The sequence below is a fragment of the Artemia sp. Qi Xiang Cuo genome, chromosome 14 (assembly GCF_049724085.1).
Source record: "Artemia sp. Qi Xiang Cuo chromosome 14, ASM4972408v1, whole genome shotgun sequence".
NCBI classification, from domain to species: Eukaryota; Metazoa; Arthropoda; class Branchiopoda; order Anostraca; family Artemiidae; genus Artemia; species Artemia sp. Qi Xiang Cuo.
In genome coordinates, this window is record NC_142807.1 from 21,694,250 (window position 1) to 21,705,034 (window position 10,785).

General features: G+C 37.4%; 1 protein-coding gene across 1 annotated transcript; it reads left to right on the plus strand.

The window, feature by feature from the left end:
• The first annotated feature begins 5,195 nt into the window (after positions 1–5,195).
• On the plus strand, positions 5,196–10,553 carry LOC148944258 (UDP-glycosyltransferase UGT5-like). Its single transcript, XM_089100502.1, has 3 exons — positions 5,196–5,416; positions 7,043–7,262; positions 10,223–10,553. Exons 1-3 carry the CDS (start codon positions 5,272–5,274, stop codon positions 10,509–10,511), a joined length of 654 nt encoding a protein of 217 aa, XP_088956628.1. The 5' UTR covers positions 5,196–5,271; the 3' UTR covers positions 10,512–10,553.
• The last annotated feature ends 232 nt before the right edge of the window (positions 10,554–10,785 follow it).

Here is a 10,785-nt window from a genome sequence, read left to right on the forward strand (position 1 = left end):
TTTCAGACAACAAATACCAATGAACAGCAATAAAATATATCTCAGAAAATTCAAAAATAGAACTATATCCAATCCAAACTTTTGTTTCAGAAAACACACGCAAATGAAAGGTTAATTTCTCCAGATCAGAAAAGACAAAATAGCAACTCGGGTATCCCAAATACTGGTATTTTCACAACACATCCAAATAATAGACTCCGGAACAGAACTCAGTACAGTCCAAAATAGAAAACTACACATCCCAAGCTATTGGTTTCAGACAACATTCACCTACGAAATACTAGAAAACCTTAGCTCAGAAAAGCCTGAAATAGCAAACTACACATCCCAAATCATAATTTTCTGACAACACATACCTATGAAAGGCTAAGAAACCTAGCTCAGAAAAGTCGAAAATAGCAAACTACACATCCCAAATCATAGGTTTCAGACATCACACACCTATGAAAGACTAAGAAATCCAACTCAGAAAAGCCCAAAATAGTAATTTACATATCCCATATCATAAGTTTCAGACAGCATTCACGTACGAAATACTATATCCCAAATCATAAGTTTCAGACAGCATTCACCTACGAAATACTAAGAAACCTTAGCTCAGAAAAGTCTGAACTAGCCAACTACTCATCCCAAACTCGAAGTTTCATACAACAAACACCTATGCGTGACTAAGAATCCTCGCTCTGAAAAGTCCAAAAAGCAAACCATACCTCCCAAATCATAATTTTCTGAAAGCACACACCTATGAAAGGTTAAGAAATCGAGCTCAGAAAAGTCAAAAATAGCAAATTAACCTTCCCAAATCATATGTTTCAGTCAACACACAACTATGAATTGCTCTGAAATCCTGCTCAAAAAGGTCAAAAAATAGCAATCCACACACCTCCAAATCATAGGTTTCAGACATCACACACCTACGAATGACTAAGAAATCCGGTTATGAGAAATCAGAAATAGCAAATTACATATTCTAAATCATAGGTTTCAGACAGCACTCACCTATGAACGTCTAAGAAACCTAGCTCAGAAAAGTCAAAAATATCAAACTAGTCATCCAAAACTATAGGTTTCAGACAACAAACACCTATGAAAGGCTAAGAAATCCAGCTCAGGAAAGTCAAAAGTAGCAATCCACCCATCCCAAATCATAGGTTTCAGACAACATATACCAACGAAAGACTAAGAAATCCAGCTCAGAAAAGTCAAAAATAGCAAAGTACATATCCCAAATCATAGGTTTCAGACAACACTCACCTATGAACGGCTACGAAATCTAGCTCAGAAAAGTCAAAAATAGCAAACTACTCATCCCAAACTATTGGTTTCAGACAACATTCACCTACGAAATACTAGGAAATCATAGCTCAGAAAAGCCTGAAATAGCAAACTATACATCCAAAATCATAATGTTCTGACAAAGCATACCTATGAAAGGCAAAGAAACCTAGCTCAGAAAAGTCGAAAATAGCAAACTATACATCCCAAATCATAGGTTTCAGACACTACACACCTATGAAAGACTAAGAAATCCAACTCAGAAAAGCCCGAAATAGTAATTTACATATCTCAAATCATAAGTTTCAGACAGCATTCACCTACGAAATACTAAGAAACCTTAGCTCAGAAAAGTTTGAAATAGCCAACTACTCATCCCAAACCCGAAGTTTCAGACAATAAACACCTATGAGTGGCTAAGAATCCTAGCTCTGAAAAGACGAAAAAGCAAACTACACCTACCAAATCATAATTTTCAGACAGGACACACCTATGAAAGACTAAGAAATCCAGCTCAGAAAAGTCAAAAATAGCAAATTAACCATCCCAAATCATAGGTTTCAGTCAACACACACCTACGAATGGCTAAGAAATCCAGCTCAGAAAAGTAAAAAAAATAGCAACCCACACATCCCAAATCATAGGTTTCAGACACCACACACCTACGAAAGACATCCCAAATCATAATTTTCAGACAACGCATACCTATGAAAGACTAAGAAATCCAACTCAGAAAAGTCAAAAATAGCAAACTACATATCCCAAATCATAAGTTTCAGTCAACACACACCAACGAGAGGCTAAGAAACCTAGCTCATAAAAGCCTGAAAAAGCAAACTACTCATTCCAAACTATTGGTTTCAGACAACATTCACCTATGAAATACTAGGAAACCTTAGCTCAGAAAAGCCTGAAGTAGCAAACTACACATCCCAAATCATAGGTTTCGGACAACACACATCAACGAAAGACGGGTGCTTGGGGAGAGCCTTTGAGGGTCTCTGGGTCCCTTGAGGGTCGGTGGTCCTTTGGGAGCTCGGGGGGACCTTTGGGGACCGGGGGTGGGCCTTTGGGGGACTGAGGAGGGCGTTTGGCGGATAACATTTCAAAATTTTGACTTTTTAGTTTACTTTTTTTTTGCGGCGCATCCCTGCGGTGGATCTGGCGGCGCTGTCTTGCAGTGCCTCCCTGTGGCGCATCCCCTGCGGCACCTTCTTGACCCGTAGCGCATCCCTGCGGCACATCCGGCGGCGCTTTCCTGGCTCCCGGCGCCTCCCGGCGGCGCTTCTCGGGTCCGGCGGCCCTGGGGGGGCCGGGGGAGGGCCTTTGGGGCACAGGGTGGGCCTTTGGGGCACCGGGAGGGCCTTGGGGGGTCGGGGGGGCCGTTGGGGGCCTGGGGGACATTTGGGGACCGGTGGAGGGCCTTGGGGACCCCGTTGGTCCTTTGGGAGCTCGATGGGCCTTTGGAGGGCCCGGAGATGGCCTTTGGGAGCTTGGGGGGCCTTTCAGGACCGGGGGCTTCCTTCGGGGTTGGGGTAGGAGGATTGGAACCCTTTGGGGTTGGGTTAGAGGACCTCACAACACTGTTCAAATGAAACTTGTGTATTATAACGACCACAGAGTTTCACCATTAAATTCTCTTCTAAAATCTCTTCAAAAATCATCTTTTAAAATGTCTCTAACTGTTTCGCCGAAATAGTTCCATAACCTGTCTAAGACAGTTTCGCCCAAATAATCCCTAAACGTAATTCAACGTGTTCCTTTTGTTTGGCATCTCTACGCTAATACATTTCAAATTAAAAAGAAACCTGATTCCTGCGCTAAAACAACTCATCGCTAAGATGTTTCTTGGAGAATTGTTTCCATGGCCTTTGGCTATTAATATCCTTTGGAGTTCGACCAAAAGAGTTGTTTCCGAGGCAAAGACATTATTGACTTGGATCTATTCCTGGGGAATCGTTTCTATGCGAAAATTTTTAAAGTCTGACAGATGATGTCATTGGTTGATTGATCTGTCAAGGAAGGGGGATTAATTTGTTGTTTCTAAGGGGAATTATTGATTCACGATAGGTGAATTGAGGTCGACAGCACAGGTGTTCCAAGGTCGATGTTGTTGTTGTTGTAAGTGCACGCTCTCAGCGAATGTCAAGGTCGATGTTGTTGTTGTTGACACACGATCGTTTACGCAATCAAGTTCTCGGAAATTCACTTCCCCCTCGGGTCCTAGATCAAAAACATTGTCCCCGTTAGAATTCAATGCGCATGTGCAACCTTCGTTCCGGAGTTATTACACATAGAAACATCAAATAAATCGACCTTGGAAAAAGAGGTCATTGACCGATTACGCACTCATTCTCCCTAGGGAGGCTATGCCCATATAAGGACCATTAACAACGTGGTTCTCGTGGGAGTTTTTAAAAAAAGTGTCCGGATCGGGATTCGAAGGGGTATTGTTCTCGTGGGAGATATTATGGCCATTCTACTGTTCAGTACTAACCAATTGCAGTGGGTACATTTCTAAGGTACATCTGCATCTGTCATATTGTTGTTTGTCCTGGTCTAAAGCTTTTGTAAGTTACATTGTTTCTCTTCGGGCTATACAGGATATTGCTATGGGAGTTACGGCTTATGATAGCTAGAATGTATCTATTAGTCATAATTACTATGGACTTCATAGACTATATTTCACGGAAGTTTGAAAATTTTATAACGCTTTGTTTATATATAATCGTCATCCTAGGCGAGTGGTTGACGCGCCGGATTTGGAATCTTTTGTCCGCAGGGCCGGGGTTCGATTCCTGGTGTGGCCAGTTATTTTATTTTGGACGGGGGTCAGTAGCGTGACTCCATAAGTTCAGCCAAAGTCGACCCAGCTCTAAATGGGTACCTGGAGGAAAGGTAAGCAGAAAGGGTGCGTGAAAGCACAGAATGGCTGGCCTCCAACTTGCTGGCTGAAGGGCCCTGAAACAGAGATAAGCACCGGCCGTTTTGACTTTAAGAGACTAGTGCCGTATCTTTTACCTTTTTAAAAAAATCGTTATCACGAATAATTACCTTGATTTTTTCTGTTGATTTTCAAATGTTTATCATGTATTCGGCTTGGAGTTCTCATTTGATATTTAGACCGTGATTTACGACTACAAGATTAGGATTTTGTAATATACGTCGTGGGACTCTCATTCGGAAAACTAAGGTCTTTGAATGTTTTATCAGATTTCCGTAAATTGTTTAAATTACTTTTTTTAAGTATATATATACATATATATATATATATATATATATATATATATATATATATATGTATATATATATATATATATATATATATATATATATATATATATATATATATATATATATATATATATATATATATATATATATATATATATATATATATATATATATATATATATATATATATATATATATATATATATATATATATATATATATATATATATATATATATATATATATATATATATATATATATATATATATATATATGTATAAAATCAATTGCATAATACTGGTATTAATGCAATTGCCGTAATGTTATTACAATCATATTATTTAAGTTACGTAATGATAACCAATATAAGATAATGGAATTGACCATCAAAACAGCACTAATATAAAAGTTAACATATAAAATCTCAAATATGGTGAAAATTGTAAAATATATACTTTTTTTTTAGATAAAACCCCTCCCTCTACAGACCCAGGGACCCAACCAGTGGTCACCCCTCCCTGAATTATCTTGACACTCTATATTCCTTTATAATAAGTGTCAAAACCATGTGCACTTATGCTTACGAGGCCACTTGCCTATTTTTGAATCCAAACTGCTTGTTAATTTTTCTGTTGGAATTAGAAGCGTCAGAATTAATTCAGTCTGAAATCTTATTCTTTCAGGATATTGAAGAATTCATTTCTGATGGAAATGAGGGCGTTATCTTATTTAGCCTTGGTTCAGCCATACCTAGCGAACAGATGCCGAAAAAATATTTGGATGCTTTTGTCAATACTTTCAGGAGGCTACCACAAAAGATCATTTGGAGATGGTCCGGCGAGCCGTTCCAAAATGTTCCCGAGAATATCATGCTCCGGAGCTGGCTACCACAGCAAGATATTGCTGGTAAGATATGTTAGGTTTTTGAAATTTTTCTATCATAGAAATATAAGATAATACTAAATAACAGTAATATTAGAGAAAGATGTCTATTAAGCTAGCCTTTCGGCACAAAGAAGCTTTAGTTTCATAATTACCTTTACGTTTTGTTTTGTAAGTTTCTTGTAAGAGCATCACTTTGATTTGTTTATTTGTGCCACTGATTTATTGCGAGTTAGTGGGAAGGATCTAAGTTGTTAAGCTTTTGCATAAAGTGTTGTCCCTAGGCCGGATTGATGAATATTATGTTAAATTTTGGGAAGCTAAGTTTAGTTCTTATTTGAGGCCAAAAAGGATTTGTTCATCCTTAGCCCAGAGCCAATAGCATGGGAGCTGAAGTAGAGTTTTAGAGTCTATGTTAGAGAGGAGCATCTGAGGTTGTTGTACCTTCGAGCTTTTGTCTCTTCGAGCGGTGTCTCTGCTTTTGATTGAAGCAAGCAACCGGCAGTCCCAAATTGAAGCTATATTATAATCAAATGGTTCGTAAGATGTGCAACAATACACTGGCTCATTGCCCAAATATTTGTCGAATAATAAATTGAAAATCTTGAGATCTAAAAAACAGTATTTTCCAATAGGTCTAGAAGTTTTAAAGCCATTAAAACTTTTAAAAACCTAAGCCTACTTTTAAAGCAATTTTTGTTTCTGGTTCTGTTTAGTCGGTGAGTTAATTCTTGGTGAACGGGTTTAATGGAAAGGAACGATATCACATGTGCGTTCTAACCTGAATAGATCTCCCATTCTAATCATCTTCATGAGCATTATGCATTGGCTCTTTTTGTGTCGAAAACCGAAATCCGTTAATGACACATCGTTACAAAAACGTGCTTTTTATCAAAGTTAGATCACATCTACTAAAACCACCTGTTCCTGTACATTCGGAGATTTTCCCAAATCTAAATCTGTGGAATATAAAGGAATGAGGGTTTCCCAAAGACCTATTATATCTTTCTGTTGGATTTTTTCAACTTTTCCCCTTGGAACCCAATGGAGTTCATGGGAATCCCAAGGCGAAATATATAAAAGGTTGAATCATGTCGAGAATAAGTCATCCGTAGACCCATAACCTTATAGCCATGGTGGAGAATTATCCGTAATTATTTGACACTTGTCAGGAAGGATATATAAACATAAAGAAAAATCAACAAACATGGTAGGAAATTTCCTGAAACGGGAATCGATGAAAGGAAAATGATGGGCGGACATGCCATCTTCTTTTATTTTTTTCTGGATTAACTAATTCCTCATATTCTAGCCAACTGGAGCTATCTAAAACTACTCAAGATGCTGCCAAGGCTAAAGCTTCTGAATCTGAATCATTCATGCTATATTGGCTTGAAATTTTGGGCTTGAAACGTCTGGTGCGTTCGAACACTTTCCCTTGAGTGTGAACAGTTTTCCCGTAGATCCTTGATAGTTTTTCCTAATCGTATTCCCATCCGTGTGAACTAACTATTATCAAAACGTATTTATAGGTTGTCAAAACCAGAAAAATTTGTCAGAAGAAATTTTGGAATTCCGCCAATGCGACATTCATTTCTAGTAACGTTAGGAAAAATTTGTCAATGTTTTAATTGCTTAAAAAATTTGCAGGACATCCTAAGACAAGACTTCTAATATCTCACGGTGGTATGCTGAGCACCACAGAAGCTATTTGCCATGGAATACCAATATTAGGTCTTCCATTTTGGGGAGACCAAGACGCCAACATTGCCTTGGCTGTTAGAGACGGATACGGTTTGAAACTGGAATGGAATGACCTGACCGAAGATCTTCTTTACAACACAATTACTGAACTACTCAACAATACACAGTAAGTTCAAATTTATACATGAGGACGAACCTTTAAACCAGTTTTTTCTTTATTCTGTTGCTAAGTTACAAATGACAAAGATAATTTTGATGCCCTTTGAAAAAAATGGATTTTCCTTAAAAACCAGTGAACTAATAGACTAGTATAATTTCGAAATTTATTTTTAATGTATTTGAAAATATTTTACTCAAACAATACCAAGGACCAACGCCGTACCCAGAGGGGCTGGGGTTAGGGAGGTTTGACCCCCCCCCCCCCAAAATGTTTGTTTGACTCGTAAAAACGTAAGAAAATGGATATAAACAAATTCTTGATGCATTTTTTTGTGTAGCCCCCCCCCCCCTGAAAAAAATCTTTGAGTAAAAGCCCCTCCGAAAAAAATCCTGGGTACGGCCTTGTCAAGGAGAACAAGAAATTTCAAGGTGCCTGAAAATAAGCAAAGCTAGAAAATTGAGCTTTATTGCGCCATAACATAGCTTGGCCTAATGGGACTTCTTAATTGTTTATGGCCCATTTGCAGTCACGTGAAGAGTTTTGTTTCGATGCAGCACCATTTTAGGGATTAACTTTGCCTCATAACAAAACTAATATGTGATCGCGAAAGATAATGTTTTAAACCAATAACTGTTTCGACAAAAGAAAAAAGAGGCAAAGCTTAAAACAAACAGAAACTAGATGAAATACATAGTCTGGGATCCTTCCAACTCTCAGGTCCTTACACAAAAGTTTGATTTGCGGTTTATTTAATACAATATTTTGCTTGTAAAGAAGTTTAATGGCCTCACCTAAGTGGCCCTAAATTTTCTGTCGAAGAAAATTAGGAAATAAAACATGTAAATTACCACGCACTAACCAGTTGTGTTTTTCTACATTCTAATGAGTTTTCAGTAAAGCAAAATTTGAACGTTAGTGTACAGAGCGGGTGTAAAGCTGAGCTGGGATAGCAATCTCACATTTCGGGTAATTTTTGTTCGCTTTAAGTTTTATCATCTCTAAAGTCTTATGAAAAACATTTAATCTCATTTAATTTCTGTCAGCTCTTAAATTGCTCATAGAGACTGGGTTACTCACTACAGAATTTTCGAATTATCCACTTGGTGGAAGCGATGAAAGATTTGAGAGTCATGGATAATTAGAATATAACTAAGACCAACATTCTCTGTGAGAAGTAAAGCTGGCTTATCTTAATCAGAGTTGTATAAATGATTAATTTCATTTCTTGATGATAGTCTATCATCCATCCTAGCGTAGAACTAAAATAGATAGGAGTAGAGTAAGGGTAATTCAAGTAGTCTATCAGTTATGTGAGTCATTTGAAGGCGATTGGAGACCCAAAATTGACTCAAAGATGTATGACCGACCATTTCCACTGGACTAGCAGGCAATTGGGCAACTGAGATTGGTCATATTATATGAACTTTGCCTGCTGGGAGAGCCCACTGGAATCACAATGGGGGTGACTGAGATTTTTGGGTTGGCTCATGACTGACATTGTCCACTGTACTTCTAGGCAAAACGGGGAAACAGTGCATTAAAACAGAACAGCAACATCGCGAAAGCCGGTAGCCTTGAAAATTTTATTGGATGCTGATGTGTGATCATGTTTTGACCCCATTTGGGGCAGAATTATCGTTCTGAAAAATCACCTCAGGGAAGGGAAGACAAACATCTTAAAAGCCAAAAATAGCTTTCAAATTTTGAAATTTACAAATTTCTCAAAATTTTGATCCTGTGGGAAGTCGGAAATTTAACACACAAGAATTCCCATTTTCCCTCATATAAAGTGACCTTAGGAAGAAAAATGTTCCCTTACTTCTCAAAACAAGCGATACTACCGTTAAAAACCCTTTTTTTTTATTGTTACGGGCCATCCTTCATTTTTTCGACAAATGACAATTGCGACACTTTGTCGTGATGCCATCTCTTTTTTACTCTAAAATTTTATCCAAGCAAATTTTTGTTCTTTGGATAAGCCTTTTTCCAACTTTTCAAGACCAGTGATTCAAGACTATAAGAAATAAAAAGGTATCTACTACAATGCTTCCTATGAATGCAATATAGTTTCTGTCTTTGTTTACAAAGGGATAACCCCCCCCCCCCCCCGCATTAAATTGTTTATTGAAATACTGAATATGATCGCAACATCTAATTCAAGATTACACTCCGTTTTGAGGCCATATCCTTCTTTTTTAAATATGCACATTTGTAATGCAATTGGTTTGGACGTAAATGAAACTTTTCCTACTTTATTATAGATGCATTATGGACTTTGAATACAAGTTAGATTCCTTTGATGTATTAAATTAAAAAAAAGTTTTGCTTTTAACTGAAAGTAAGGAGCGACATTAAAACTTAAAACGAACAGAAATTATTCCGCGTATGAAAGGGGCTTTCTCCTCCTCAACGCCTCGCTCTTTATGCTAAAGTTTTTTTTTTTTTTTAAATAGAGTTTGTGAGAAAGGGTCAAACTTACAGTTCGTTGCCACGAACTGTTTGATAATGTTATTTTGAACTTCAGAATTACACTTTTTTCAGACTTCAGACTTCAGAACTTCCGAATTCAGAACTTCAGTTAAAACTGACGCGGGGTGTTCTTTACATAGTATTCACATAGTTCGGAAATGTTTGAGGATTTCCTTAAATTTCTAATTACTGAGGTATGTTAATTTTTTACGGAAAGACTCGGACCCAGAGGATAAGCCTCCCCTAAAAGTATCACAGTTTTTCCATCGCTTTCTCACAGTTTGTATCTTACCAGAACTTATGTGTTATTTTTTTTAGTATTGTCTCTTCGCAGATAATTCAGGCATGCATGCCTAGCCCCCAAAAAAGTGCTTCATTAAGTAAAAACATATTCTGAGTTAGTTGACATTGAACGGCAAAGGAGGTCAGAACCTTTCCTCATAAACCGTATGCACATTTCCAAAGCATAAACAGAATATAGTTATTTCTCGTTACAGGTACACGAGAATTGTCAAAAAGAGACAAGAACTCTTTCATGATCGTCCTATGAAACCTCTAGATGAGGCTGTATACTGGGTGGAGCATATACTACGCCATGGAGGCGGTCAACATCTGTCACCAGCTACTCGCAATTTGAATAGATTTCAAGCAAAGATGTTAGATGTCTATATATTCCTTTTAGGGGCTGTCTTATTAATTCTTACATTAATTGTAGGAAGCATATATGTATTATTGTCAATAGTAAGAAGATTTATATCGCCACAGCTAAAACAGAAACTGAACTAATATTTCATTTATATATTATTTAAATAAATAGATACTTATTCACTATCAAAACTTAAATAGGTTGTATATAGAAGATTTCTGGATCATAGCAATCAATCCGTACCTGCTCATATCGGATGATACAGGTATATAGAGTACTGTGGAGGTAAGCTTAAGGGTGAAGCTGTCTCTACCCTATGAAAAGTCCCCAGGCGAGGTTTTGAAACAAACTTGCTTGGAGTTAATACTATTAATATCATTTAAACTTTTTCATACAATTCTTCCTATGGGATAA